Below are 14,890 nucleotides of genomic sequence, written 5' to 3' on the forward strand. Positions count from 1 at the left end.
CTTTTTCTCTCCCTCCCTCTCTCTCTTCCCCCCCCCTCTCTCTCTCACGCACACACATACGCCGCACACTAACAAATGAAAACTCTCTCTCCTTCTCTCTCCGAGAGGCGAACCCGATGCGTGAACCTCCCCTGTCCCAACGAGCGGGTGTAGCCGACTAAGGGAGATCGACGAAAACATGCTGAGAACTGGAAAATGCACCCTTTCTCCCCCTTACACAGGCACCTCGAAAACTCGAACCAACCCCGCCAATGGCAAGGCTTAGGCTTTCCATCTGTCCGTCCACGGAGAGGAAGGAGGATGAACGTGTTTCTCGACACTGTTGCGAAAGATGAGGCCAGGGCCGTGTTATGCGTGCGTGCGGCGAAAGGGAGAAAGGGGGGGCGTAGTTTCTCACTCACTCAAAGGCAACCCCCCGGTCCCTTCATATGCATCGTCGAGAGGTGAGTAAACTTGTCGTAGATCCCCTTCGATCCGGTTCCCGATGGCAGAACGGCAGAATCTCGCTTACGATCCTCCATCACACTCCATCCAGCCTGCACCCAGGGCCAAGGGGTGCCACGTGGTGTGACTGCCGTCGCAGAGGCTGATCCCGCACTGCTGCTGCCAGGGGAGCCCATTCCTCCTATGCGACCTTCGTGCATGACTCGACCCTCACTTGACAAGCAATTTTGAGTTGCGCTGCCCGTCCATCTTCCGGGACCACGACTGCATCGTTGACTCAGTTGGCGGCTCTGAACGCGCGGCATATGCATTGGGCACGGAAATCAACGAGCGCAATCGGCTCACTATTTTGCTGCGCCAATCATCTCAAAAGCGCTCGTGTCATCATGTAATGAAGCATGTCTGTGATATTGGGGAAAACACCTCCAATTTCAACAGTTTCGTCTGTAAGTGTAACGCATACTATATATGGCAGACACGTTGCGCGTCACCTGTTAGCTTCCGTTGATAATCCCGGTCCTGCCTGCCCTCCTTACCCGTCTCTACCGTCCTGCATGCGCCCTTGCCTCAGCCCTGCTTCGTCCCGTCTCTCTGAAAAGAGCCCAACCGCATTTTCTATGCGCCTACTCGCTCATGAAAGAGCCCGCCCTGGATGGTTCTAACCCACAATCGAGCCGTAATATACAGAGTCCTCCTCTTTTCGTCCCTTCATGTGTCGTCCAAGGCTGTAAGATACTGGGAAAAATGAAACGTGGCGATAGACCGTGTTGGGTATATAGTCTTGCTAGAAACGCCCAGAAAAAAACGAAGAAAAAAATTGTGAAGGAGAAAGCAAAATCGGAAAAAGGAAAAGCATCTCTTGCGCGAGATGAAGCTGATGTTTGGCGTGGTCATACAGTGTTGGTACATGAGTCGGTCGGTTTGCTCGCCGCTAATCGCCCGTGTCGTGCATCGAGCCCACTCCCCCTGCCCAGGCCGATTGGTTCTAGGAGTGAACGCGAAGTCTCGCTGTCTCTGCTCAGTAGGCCTGTCCCGGCGGGAAGAATCCGTCTGCGTGACCAGAGATCGACGGGCTCGTGAGGTTTGGTGCGTGCGGTGCATATTGCGAAGAGAAATCCGCCATCATCCCCGGGTCCTGCATCTCCACGTCCGGTGAATCGGGCGAGCCTCCCGCCATACTCCTTAAACTCTGCATATCGTCTGCAATGATGCCGTTGTGGTGCATTGCGCTGCTGGTGGATCCAAAAGGATGGGCGTTGGGGTTCGGTCCGTACATTGGCGACTCGGGCAACGTTTGAAAGAAATGACCGAGGTTGTTCTGTGTATGGCCGTTGTGGTGAGCCTGCGGATGGCTGTGATGGCTAGAGTGGGACGAGTGGGACGAGTGGGATAGCCGGGAGTGGCTGCCCATCGGGTTCGATGCCGGTACTTGCTGGGGTACTTGCTGGTGCGCATGGTGGAGCTGTGGCGGTCGTACAACTCGTTGCTGCTTCGGCACGTAGACTCTTCGTTGAGATGCCATGTAGGCGGCAAGAGCAGGATTTGCCCCGCGTGATATCTTGAAGGAGAAAGGGTCGGCTGGCTCCGGGGGGGCGATGCTCTGTTGCCGTGACCTGTGCCCGGGCATGTGCATAGTGCAAGTGTCGACCACGGGAGTGACAAAGTCCTCGCGGAACTTTCCAACACTACCGGCGTCAGACCCGAGTACAAGGGCGTACTGCACCAACAGCTTGACGTCGCCAATGTGTCGGCATTCCAGTCTCTTCCTCAAAATTCCAGACGTCTGTGGGCTCCATTGCAAAGACGCCCGCGATGCTTCGTTCCACATGGACTCGTTCCAAGCCGATTGCACCTGGACTTGTCGTAGGAGGTTGCGTATCCTTGCCGAGTACGACCACTCGCCGCTGTTGGAACCCTCATCGAAGTGCTTGACTACGTGGCTGACATACTCTTTGAACGTGGAGCTGGCGTTCGAATCGCCTTGCGCTTCGAACACTTGCAGGCAGTTGTCGAAGCCGCAGGCAAATACCACTTGCGGGCAGAGGTTGACCTTGGCCTCGTCTAATGACATCCTTGAGCCGCCGTGGGCCTGCTTCAGGTGAGTCTTGTACGCGCCCTGCCAGTCGAACACCATTTGACAACCACGGTGGCGGCAGAACCACTGAGCATTGACATTATGAAAGTCCTCGATGTGGCGCTTCAAGTCGTTTTTCCTCGTGCACGTCTTAACAATGTCCTCCTCCTTGCAGAAGCCGCACATGAAGGCTCCTTTTTGCTTGGATGCACTTGTTGTACTTGACGCGGCGTCGGGTGTTGTGTTGGTTTGCGTAGGGACGTCGAGACCATTCCACGACTCTTGCTCTTCTTGCTGGGTCTGTGCCGCCTGTTGCGCAGCTTGGGCCTGGGCAGCGGCGGCTGCGCTACTACTTTGGCTCCGTCTGCCCAAGATTTTCGACGTGCCTCGAGAAACGTTTGAAATGATGCTCCCGGTGATGGAAGACGTGTCGGAGAAGGTCCTAATACTCTGTGTGTCCCATACGCTGGATGGGTCCTCTGATATGATTGACGACTGCGCCGACGACACAATTGACGCACCGTCGGAATCTGCAGCTTAACCAGTCAACGTCAAAAGTAGCAACCAAATGAAATAAAGCACTTACGGGGACCTGTAGTCTCTTGGATAAGTCGGCTCAGTTCATCTTGTCCATATCTGCCGAGGAGATGTTTGATCATTTGCCGGTCAAGAACAATGTCCTTCTGCGACAGTTGCGCAGACTGCTGGGAGGAGCTATCGGCCCCAGGCCAAGCATTTGCGGACATGGCCCCGGTTATGCGTACACTTTGTTAAAGTCGTCGAAATGCTGGGGAAAGCCACCAAAAGAATCTGAGCTGGTTTCGAGCCCGAGAGCAGATGATTGAGCGATTGGCGAACCAGTCGTGAGGGATTTTATGATGGTATGTGTTGGAGGATGAAGACGAGGAAAAAGGAGTGTATCGCGGCCAGGACGGGGGAAGAGTGTGGGAGGTGGAGTGCAGGTTTTCCAGGCGGCCGGGGTGCCTGGGGTCTAGCGCTGGACGCAACGTGGGAACGAAGGGCAAAGGGTATGAAAGTGCACAGGGTCGGGTCGATAAGGGGAGGGAAACGGTGCACCCAGGTATTGGTGGCAGCGATGGGACGGATCTAACAGACAAGGAAGGCCAGGCTGGCGTGGGCTGGAGGAACAGAGCAGGGTATGTCTCCTCTCTTTTTCGCTCTCTCTGTCACGCTCTCTACCGGCAGAGCGCAGGAAAGTGGCCTGTGGTGCTTGTCTCCTGGACCTGCATCCAAGTTGACGTGATCAGCCACAGAATCTTTGTTAGTGCTGGCTGGCGTGCGTGGGAGCCAGAACTACTGGTATTGAGCCTTGCGCGAAGGAGCAAGGAAAAGGAGAGCCGGGCGTAAGGCGTATGAATGTGCGTAAGGCGTATGAAATGCGCGCAAGGCGATGAGATGGCGTATTTGTCCGTGTCCTCCAAACACCGGCGTGACTGATGTTGTTGGCGGCAAAACGGGCGGCTCTCTGTACACTGTTGACCCGGTAAATCGGACGGGACGATGAGGGGAGAAACGGCAAGGCAGCCGTTGGGTTTATGTCGGCGCCGTGTCTATCTGACGGTTGCAGTGCAGGATTTCGGGAGTTCGGGATTCCTCCAGTATCCCTTATCGGTCGGTCGTGTTTGGGGTCGTCGCCTTTGCTGGCATCGATCGCCCTGTGGGCGCAGGCTGAGAGACGCTGGGGGGATGTGGGAGTGCGAAGGAGGAATGGAAAGAGAGGAAAGTCTCGGAGGGAAGGAAAACGAGCTGATGTGCAATTGACTGAGGGGAAATCCAGCGTGTGCACTCTTGAATCTCACTGTCTCGGCCCGTCTATCTAGGCTGTCCTCCCCTGACTGTCTGTCTGTCTGGCCTGCCTGGGTTCAGACGGTCTTGGATTGGGATGTGCTGCGCCAATGTGAAAGAAGCATCAGTGCTCATCCTGGACAGCAAGCAGTGCCTGATTGATTACTATTCTCTTGTTATCCCACGCCCAAGCCGTCCGTGGTTCTCCCGACGCACGCTTCCTCGGGCCCAGAGACAAAGGTGGAATGTCCGTTGTCTGTATCAGCGAGATCCTGGTCCCCGTCCTCTCTGCAGTGGACAAATAGGTAGGGGAACCGGGGGGTGGTAACGATGGAATCGCACCCAGTCAATAGGCTGGAAGAAGGAAAGACCAATCCGAGGGCATCCCAGGCGGGAAGCCCGGCGAGTTTTCGATGTCTTGGTAGCATGGGCACATGCGATAACGAGACAAGTTTACTATGGTACCGGGCCAAAGTTTTTTACCCCTGTCAAGTACATGTGGGCTGCAGCAATGCGCCCACCATACTGATTTTGGCCTAGCCCACATTGCAGTACATCTGTGCCCAACTTACCATTTCCCCTCACCAACTTATCCTACCTATTATCACCACCACCCACCACCACCCACTATGGAGCGTCGACCAAAGAATATCCATACAAAGCACCTGACAGAGCTCGACCGTATACGAATACGTACGCTGTATGAAGACGCCCATCTTGGCCCAACTGAAATAGCTAAGCAGACAGGCTATACAGTTGGGCAGGTTAAGCATGCTGTACGAGCTGAATCAGCTACTGTAAAGCCTCGTTCAGGTCGCCCACGAGAGCTTACTACCCAACAAGAAGCTGAGCTTGTTGAGTACGTCACTTCCTCTAAGCAAGGCCGTCAGGCTACCTTTCTTGAGCTTTCCAACCTACTGTTTAATGCTACTTTTGGAGTATACGCAATCCGCTCAACCCTCCGTCGCTTAGGCTTCAACCGACGAGTCGCACGCAAGAAACCACCAATCTCCGAGGTAAATCGATTGAGACGTCTCACCTGGGCTCAAGAGCATGTAAGCTGGACAACCGAGCAGTGGAGATCGATTCTCTGGACGGACGAGACGTGGATAACAGGCGGACACCATCGGAAGCAGTACATCACTCGTCGCCAGGGAGAAGAATGGGACCCAACTTGTATTATCGAGAAGCATCAACGCAAGCAGGGTTGGATGTTTTGGGGCTGCTTCTCGGGTGGCCGGAAGGGGCCTGGAATCTTCTGGGAGAAGGAATGGGGCTATATAACCGCTGAGACTTACCAACAGCGTACTATCCCTATCATCCACGGTTGGATTCAGCTATGTCGCAGCCAATTTGGAGATAGCCTCATCCTTATGCAAGATGGCGCTCCAAGTCATTCAGCTACAGGCACTCTAGAGGATCTTAACGAGAGGGGCGTACAAGTCATCCCTTGGCCGCCTTATTCACCTGACCTTAATCCAATTGAGATGTGTTGGAACTGGATGAAGGATTATATTGAGGATAAGTACGGCTGTATTGAGAAGCCTACATACAACCAGCTGCGGCCGTGGGTTAAGGAGGCGTGGGAGGCTCTACCAGACTACTTCCTGTATGACTTACTGGCTTCAATGCGAGACCGTTGCGAGGCAGTGATCAAGGCTGACGGCCTACACACTAGATACTAGGCAGCTGTATGGGCTGATTATGCTGGCTGATTATGTCAGCCATATTACGTGGATGGATTGGTATGTGGATCGGTACATAAGGGGGGTAAAAAACTTACCCATACCACCATAGTAGTGGGCGACGCCACCGCTAGCCGTCCGAGGATGGCCCAGAGATAAAGGCAAAAGGAAACAGAAGTAGGGCCGCTACCCGTTTGGGACAAGGCAGACCAGTCGCAGGGCAGCAAGCTGCGCTGTGCCCCAAGCAAAGTCGGCCATGAGAGGGTGCGACAGGCTGGGGCCGTCGTCGTCCAAGGGTGGGAGAGGTGGTGGTGGTAGAGGTGCTCGATGCAGGAGAGATGCGAGGGACCCTTGGACGTGGCCACCCACCCCCCCTCCTCATCGTCGGTTCGTTCCATCCGCCCAGGGGCAAGAACGGACAATGGCATTCATTCAGGTCCATCCTGTCGCAGCCCCGGTCAAGATGTGATATCAAACCTGGGTCGAAAGCCGCGCAGCCATGGCTTCTGCAGGGCTCTACGTAGGTTCGACGGAGGCCATGGCATGCAGCGTCCGCCGTCCCTGACGCCATGGAGGACAAGATCGAGGAGGTAACCCTCGGGTCTGGAAGCCGGTATCGACGAGATATGGCCCGCTTCGCCGGGGTGGGATTGGGATTAGGATTAGGACAAGGACGGCGACAGGAGCAGGGACCGTGGGCAGCCCCAATCAGACCGGGGTCATTGGTGCAGAGCCCCTGGCGGTTTGCAGGGCTGGTCTGAGTGGGATAGCCCAGCCAGAGGGCGGCCAGTGATGTCTGTGGGCGAGTATTTTGTCTTCACTGCCTGGCTGGTTGGCTGGCTGGCTGGAGGACGGACACGTGAAGGGGAGCGAGAAAGAGGAACAGGGCGGTCAGCCATTCGCGTCCAAGATCAGCGCCAGCGTCGAGGTAGTGTAGATGCAGAGAGGGCTGGGCGGCTGGCTGGCGACATTGGCCGCATTGGTCGCTGCGTCTGCTTATCCCATCGCTTGCGTGATGCCATGTTGGAAAAGATTGCTTCTCCCGACATGCAATCCCGTTCTGGAGACGTCGGCAGTAGACGACCAAAAACGAATTGGTGAGGGCAGCCGATGGGATGCTGTTTTGCCTCCATGTTGTGTCACGGAAATGGGCTGAAGGGAAGCTTGATGAGTGGAGGGAATTATTGGGGAAAGCGTGGGGGGAACCTGGCAGTCGCGAAGCAAGGAAGGAACCATGCGCCGCCCACCTCTTTCTCTTTCTCTTTCTCTCTCATGTCACTTTCGCCTATGTATATGGCTGTGTGTACTTAGCGGTACTCATCCACCGACACCTACTACACCACTATACTTACAATGCGTGTACACTACTCCGTACTGTGTATGTACTCATAGGTCCACAGCATCCATCCATCGAATGGAATGCACTGCCCGGAGCCCTTTTTTGGCCGGTTCCCTCGACCGACTTTGTTTGTTTGCTTCTCAGGACAAGTGCACCAGATACGGCAGATGTCATGACGCTGACCAAGTAGGAGCTCTTGTGCCGGCTCAACTGCCACTGCCACTGCCAACTGCCATTGCCGTTGCCATTTCCGTTGACCTGTGCATCTGTACTACATGGCGTATAGCATGTAAGTTCCCGGCTCAGTGGCATCTTCAGCCACCGTTCACAGGGCTCTGCATTCCACGCGCTTCAAGACTAAGACGGAATTTGAGCAAGTTACACAAGGTACACGCACGTAGTGTGCCTGCTGTTGCGTCAAGTCACCTGCTTTGGTGTTTGGTTGATCCGTGCCGCTGGTGTCAGTTGCAGGTGAGTCTGCCATCGGCTTTGCCCCCCAATTTTGCTCCGGTAAAAAGCAAGCAACCACTTAAAGTACACCACGTGACCTTCCGTAGTGCATGAATAACTTCTGCTGAGGTAAGGCAGCGACATTTGACGTGAAGGGGGAGGAGGAGCAAGGGTACGTATCCTCTCCACTATCCACCCCCATCTCACTCCCACTTCACCTCACCTACCCAATTGACATTAGCGACAAGCACTGCCTCTCTGCTCCAAACTCAAATCTCTGGCCTTCATCTCTGCTTCAACGATACCCCCAGGAAATGCTGCACTTGCGAAACGGATGCAGCCTTGGGTAATAAGGACAGCCCTTCCCAGCCATTTGTTCCCACGACAAACATGAAAATTCCCGCTCCAAACCTGCACTGCACTACCTTACTTACTCGGTACACTACACCACTAGGTACACCACTACACCACCGATGGACAGGTGAGGTGATTGATCCTTTCTTCACACCCACTACGGATACACTAGACGGACCGCTTACCACCCGTGCATACTCGTCTCCATGGTCATCCTTCCTTGACCTTGTCTTCCTCCGTTTCTTTAGAACACCTCCATTAGCTAAACGGCAAGATCAGCACTTTTGTTTCACGCCTGCTGCAGACTAATCAACTCAACCACCTCTCTCACCTCCCGGCCACATCACAGGACTCGTGGGAACATTGGGCTCCGGCAGGGGGTGCAGCAAACACCCTGCAGTTCGTGGCCCCCTTCACGTTCGTTGATAACCATCACCGGCGAATCACTGTCGAGATTCACTCTCCTTGACTGCCCAGCCTCCGCTGTGACCGATAGCACTGCCTAGCTTCGCCCATGAATGAATGCTTCGAGAACACCGCCATCAGCTTCCATCAGCTTTTGATTTGATCAGCCTTGCAAGCCTGCCTCTTATTTTATTTTTCCTTTTCCTTGGCGAGCCAGTCGACGCATCAGCACTCCCGCTTCCGACTAGCTCCTGGATTCGTTCTCGAACGAAAGAAACGGAATGCGGCCAGGCGTCCGTTCCAGCAGCAATTGCGCGACATCACCCACGCTTTCTTCTCTGCCCGCGTTGATATCGCGTCGCCTGCCATCGTCTCCTCTTGTCTTACACTGAGCAATTACACATTCTTTTCTCGCGGCAGTTCAGCCCGTCTAGGACTAGAGCGGACATGCGGATCCACCATTGGCCGGCCGAGTGGGGCCCGCCCGATAGCACCGTCGGCGTCCTCTGGTGCACGACACATGTGAATGACAAAAAAGCTCGCACATGTCGTTGATCGGAGACGACATTTTTCAATTACGATGGCGGTCAGTATTCACGAGTGCAAAAGTTCCCGACTGTAGGCCTACTGTCTCAGTTGATGACTCGACATCTTGACAAGAGGAAAGGCGAGCTTTGATATCATCGCGGCCATCGCGCAGCTCCCCATGTCCAAGCTCTACCATCTGCTATGCAGGTGGTTCGTGCTATCAATGGGAGCGGCTGAACGCGCCTCCGGCTCAGCCGCATCAGTCTCACACGTCAGCATGTGCATTTGCTCTAGGAAATACCAGCAATACTCACTCGGGCCCAGCCGATGACTCCGGGGCTTTTGTGCAGGCTGCATCAAGCTTATTCACCTTTCGCCGTCCCAGTCCACTAAGCTTCGAGACCTCGCATTCGGCCATGGTGATGTGATGCATAGGTCGTATTATTTGGAATTTGGCATGACTCTGTCTTCGTTCAAACTACAGACAGTTTAGAGTCGTGCAAACCCATTGGAGTCGAAGTCAATGTAGTATTGCCGTCGGGAAGGTGCGAGAATGAAACAATCGAGGCCAGCGTTGTTCGCCCTGGCCGATTGACCTCGGGCAAAGTCCGACGGCAGGTCCGAATCTTGTTGCCGTCGGCACCGGCCTTGAGCATTAGCGCTTAGGCGTCTGCCGCATGCCATCCATACATCAGCGTAAGCTTTGTCGGCATTTACACCAGATACTCGGTGTTGACTCCGACAATGGCTCGACAAAACTCAGCATCGGTATATGCCGAAAGCAGGTGGCCCGGGTGTTGGACGGCAAAGGATAGGCGTGGTTTGGATCTCGGAGCCAGTACCGAGAATAATCTGATAGGCTCATCGCCGCAAGTTCTCGACTCTGAAACACTTCCTGGGCCCCAATCCAAGCCCAAAGACCCAACGCGTTCAAGTGTAGGTTACCGGCTCTCCGTGTCCTTTACTGCTTATCGTCGAAGCAGGTCTTCCTCGGGGAATCATCCGCGGAGGGAAGGGCCTATCGTTTTTACCGGGTGTGCTCCGTACTTCCAAGCCATTGACCTGGAACACTTACCAGTGTAAAGCTCTCTGGACCATCCTATCTGCTGTCCGTCTTCTTGGTTTCCTGACACGAGGGGTATAGGTGGTGCTCTTTGAGACTAAACCCGCCCCTAGGGGCTCGACTCATGGCCGTGGCCAACATGATCCGGCACGAAAACAAGGTTTTCGTTTGGGGACTTCCAGAACCTCTGGGCGTGACAGTTTTGAAAGGCCCGAGTGCAATCCGATTGTTATCAGAATCACAATTCACTTTCCACCAGGCTTGGCACCAGACAACGGGCGGGACTCTCTCCTCCCTCCTCGGCCATGTTACCGGTTCACCTTCCTTTCTGGTGACGGTGCCAGATGCCGCATATCTGCTGTTCGCTTAGATTCTCGGCGATCTGCCGGCCGCGGGAGTATCATGTATGCGGCCCCCTTGGCAGCTGAGGTCGGAAAGGAAATGAAACGATCAACGGGTCTTGCATGTTCCGTCCAACTCGAACTCTTTGTCATCTTGGCGTCTCTGAGTAAAGGGGCCGGCAGCATTTTATAAGCCACAGAGCCTAGCCATCGGTGAAGAGACGAAGCATGGCCTCATTAATTGATAGGGAGAACCCTCCCCAACACGTAGTAGTGTCGTCTAGACGCGTTTTCCGGCAGTCATGCTGTAGATTGGATTGCGGCCGAGGTATGTTGAAAGCCAGGCTCTTGACGAAGCGTGGTGTTTGGCTGAAGACGGAGTGCCCTCCGTATTCCTTCCTCGATGCGAACACCCTTCTGAGAAACAGAAACCGGTATACATTCCTCGTTTCCCTGTAAATTGGATTTCTAGCATCTTCGATATCCCCCTGGTCTCGTATAAATCTCATTCGAGGTACTCGGGAGACATTGGGTTGGTCTTGATGACCCCCAGGTCGAAGGTGGCGGGCAATATTGGATTCAGGTCATTGAGAAGATGATGTATGTGTACTTGTATATTTTTGAATCACAATGGGGGCTTACCCGCATTCGTGGGCATGGCCATCTTGACCACGCTGGGTGTCTATTCCATAGTGCCCCGACAGCTTCGGGCAATGTTGCCACAGGACTTCGCCCGTCGTTCAGCCTCGTAAAGCCACAGAAGGGTCAAAGGTTCGTGATGGACTGAAACTCCTTGGTTCAGCCCCGTTCGCAACTGCATGGCCTACCAATGGAAGACACAAGTGGGATCCGATGAGCAGTCGGGCAATGAAGTCAACGCCCGAGACCTCAAGGCCCACCAAGATGTACATTTTGTTCGATGATCCCTCGTGATCTTGGAGACGATAACTATGCACTGTGGTATACTAACTACCCAACCCACTGCGAAATCCCATTTCTTTGTTGAGAGTCCAGCTTCCGGGTTTCTCCGCAATCCAGAGGAACTATTGGCCTTCACAGCATGGCGTGCAGTTGAAATGGCCAGAGTGTGATGAGACACAAGCAGAAGGTTGCCCTGGGGTTACGTTCTGCGCTGACTTGCAGTTTCGTACTGATGCCAAAGTTCGTGTAAAAGCCTGCGCGCGTCTTGCACTCGGCGGATTATGGTTCCCATCAGCGCGACTTGCTCTGGGCTACCGCAATACGTGGGAAAAGGTGGTGGGAAGGGTTCTTATTTATACGGCGAATCGCTTCTCTTCCAAGTATCCTCAACTGGCTAAATATCAAGACATGCACCTCCACAAAAAGCCCCTATCCTCAAAATTAGGATTTCGGGGCTATGCATCATTTACAAACCACCGTCCTTGAGCAGGTATGACGCGCTTCCACTGCCTGGCCGGCTCACCACGACGGCACCCTCCTTCTGCTCATCGGTGAGCTCGCGCTTGGAGTAGTACTCGCGCTCCCACGCCTCCTTGACGGCGGCTACCCTGTCGGCGGGCACCATGTGGACGGTGCATCCTCCCCACCCGGCGCCGGTCAGCCGGCTACCGTAGGAGCCGTTCTCGAGGGCGATGCGGCACAGCTCGTCGATCTCGGGGGCGCTGCACTCGTACAGGTCGCGGCACGAGTCCTGCGTCGCGTTGAGAAGATTGCCGAGGCGCTTGTTGTAGGCGCTCGTGTCGGCGGTGTCGGTCGGGGCCTCCTTCTCCAGCACCTTCATGAACTGCAGGACGCGCAGGGCCTCCTCGAAGACATGCAGGGCGCGCTGCTGCAGCTTGAAGCGCTCGGCGCGCACGGAGAGCTTGGACATGAAGATATCCTCGAGCTCGGCCGTGGAGACGCCCAGCACCTCGGCGATCTCTTCGCGGGTGTAGCCCTCGGGGTTGGTGAGGGTCTTCTTGGTGACGTCGATGAGGACGCGGAGCTGCGCCTCGGCGGCCTCCTCGGCGGAGGCGTCGGCGGACTGGGGCTGCTTGTTGTTGGCAAAGTAAGCGTCGTGGAAGCCGTGGAGGGAGATTCCCAGCGGGGAGGCGTCCTTGGGAAGCTTGGTGCCGGAGGGGTTGAGGGCGGCATTGAGGTAGGCGCCGGCCATACTGCACTCGACGACGCGGAGGTTGTAGTGGATGGGGCCGGTGACCTGCTTGTTGGAGGTGACGAAGGACTGGGCGATGAGGAAGGAGAGCTCTGGGTTGGTGGTTGGGAAGAAGACGGGGCGGGCGGTGAGGGAGGGGACGAAGGAGACGAAGAGGGCGGAGCCGCGCTGGGAGAAGACGGAGGCGGACTGGTCCATACTGGGGGAGGATATGTCAGTTCGGCCGGAGCCGCGCACGAGAAAGGGGAGACTCACCCGCCCGAGTTGACGCCGACGGCGCGCTCACTGACAATGGCCAGCTCGGTGAGCTCAGTGGTGTCGACCGTCTGCTCGCCGTTGGCAAGCATGACAGCCAGCGCGGAAGCGCTCACGAAGGCGGCACTGGAGCTGAGGCCGCCGCCGACCGGGACGTTGCCGTCCATGAGAATCTTCATACCCTTGGGCCTGAAGCCAGAGCCATGCTTGCGGCGCAGCAGCTCGAGCGCGCCGCGCAGGCCGCTCTTGAAGTAGTTGGACCACTCGTGGATTTTGGAGTCGATGGGCACGTCCTCGCCGATGGGGACCTCAAAGGTCCGGGAGGGGTACTTGTCGGACTGGGCGTTTGCGACCTGCAGAGTGAAAGTCTCGGAGTCGGATGGGGTGTCAATGACGGAGAAGGCGAGGATGGCGTCGGCGGTGATGGCCATGGGCAGGACGGAGTAGAGCGAGTAGTCAATGTGCTCGCCAATGATGTTCACGCGGCCGGGGGAACGGGCGACAACGGTTGCGGCATGGCCGTATTCCGACTGGAACTGCGAAAGGAGCGAGGACCAGCGCTTCGTCTGGATGGGGATCGCATCCTCAGTGTAGATGTCGGCGAGGGAGTATGCGGTAGGGACGGGGCCAACCATGATGGGCAACTTGCTTTGCTCGAGGACAGGATGAGATTTGTTGGGGGTATCTTGATGCTAGAAACAAGAAAAAAACAACAGCAAGCCGGTGGACAAGAAGGGAGAGATGAGAAAAAGGGGGCGCAAGAAGAGGTTGGAAGAGTGCGGGTTTACTTATGACGTTTTGGGGGTGGTTGCTTTGGTGGGGTGGAACGACACTGGGGGGCCATCAACGATGCGCCGTAATAACCCCGCGATGGAGCTTTGGTGTTTTTTCCTGGCGCGTGCCTGTTCCTTACTGTACTCGCTGTTGCTGGTCCAGGCACGCCTGGCTGGTGCGGGTGCTTTGAAGGCAGGTGTTGCTACCCCGCAATTGCCCCTCGTTTGACGATCCTCGCCTGAAGAATCCCCGAAGAGCTTGTCCGAAATGTCTCACGGTCACAGGAGATGGAACTATGCGCGATGGCCATCATGAGCCGTGTATGGAAAGAATTGTCTTTTACAACTCGGCATGTGATGTGACAGTCTTGAGTGGTGCTAAATCACACTTTTTGCAGAGAGTCGCGCAATGCATCAGGTGAAGGATTACAGGTAGCCATGTAGAGCGAACGTAGAAAATTGCAACGCATCTCGTCACGCTTCGGGGCAGTAAACACCGCCTCGGGCGGCAATTGGACCGCTTTGAAGCCGTTTCGTCGATTTTTCTTCCTCTTTTTTGCTTTTCGACAAGCGCCATGTCGCGTGGTCGCCTAGGCTCTTAGGGCAGACCACCACGATGATGCAAAATCATACCAGCAAACACCAGACATTATGCGCTGATTCCTGGGTCATCTGGGGTCTCCAGCTTGGCCCGCGGACCCATTCCATTGCGGGCCGCCGTCGGAAAACCGGCGGACAATGGCACAGCTGCCTCGGTTGCGACGCCGAGCTAGCGAAAGCGACTTGGGAATAGCTCTGATTCCCCGGTAACCAAGTTGGGTAACAGAACCGCGCACGAAAGAAGATTATTTTATCCGCGAACATTTCGCAAAAATAATAAAAACAGAGAGACATATTAAGACCAAATTAAAAGAAATTAACTCCAAAATAACGGAAAGAATACACCACATATTCTAGAACGCAGCCAAAGATAGTCGCCAAGTCGCATCGGTGGGGTGACCGCAAGCTATCACGGCCTGATTGCCCTGGATGACCGGGTTCCAGGGTCTCTGGCAACCTGTCGCGGGGATCTCGGGGGCGAGACGAGAGAGACATCCCTCCCTCCAGCAGGGCGTGGCATCTGCAGCCACCACCTGGGCAGTCGATTTGCCTTTGTCCCCTATTCTTGTTGCAGAACGCAGCTCGTCTTTCGACACTGGCCTGAATAGCTTCCTGCACGAAGACGAGGCACCTCAAGAG

The 14,890-nt window shown here is 55.3% G+C and overlaps 2 protein-coding genes across 2 annotated transcripts; both read right to left on the reverse strand.

Annotated features, from left to right (window-relative positions):
* Positions 1 to 1,462: 1,462 nt before the first annotated feature.
* Positions 1,463 to 3,264, reverse strand: EsH8_VI_000380 (uncharacterized protein; the record flags this gene model as incomplete). Its single annotated transcript, XM_083271633.1, has 2 exons — positions 1,463 to 3,054; positions 3,105 to 3,264. 2 exons carry the CDS (start codon positions 3,262 to 3,264, stop codon positions 1,463 to 1,465), a joined length of 1,752 nt encoding a protein of 583 aa, XP_083126807.1.
* Positions 3,265 to 11,876: 8,612 nt separating this feature from the next.
* Positions 11,877 to 13,513, reverse strand: EsH8_VI_000381 (galactokinase; the record flags this gene model as incomplete). The annotated part of the gene is made up of 2 exons (XM_083271634.1): positions 11,877 to 12,822; positions 12,879 to 13,513. The coding sequence occupies 2 exons, from the start codon at positions 13,511 to 13,513 to the stop codon at positions 11,877 to 11,879; spliced, it is 1,581 nt and encodes a 526-aa protein (XP_083126808.1).
* Between the last annotated feature and the right edge of the window lie 1,377 nt (positions 13,514 to 14,890).

This window comes from Colletotrichum jinshuiense, chromosome 6 (assembly GCF_051148585.1).
Source record: "Colletotrichum jinshuiense chromosome 6, complete sequence".
NCBI lineage: Eukaryota > Fungi > Ascomycota > Sordariomycetes > Glomerellales > Glomerellaceae > Colletotrichum > Colletotrichum jinshuiense.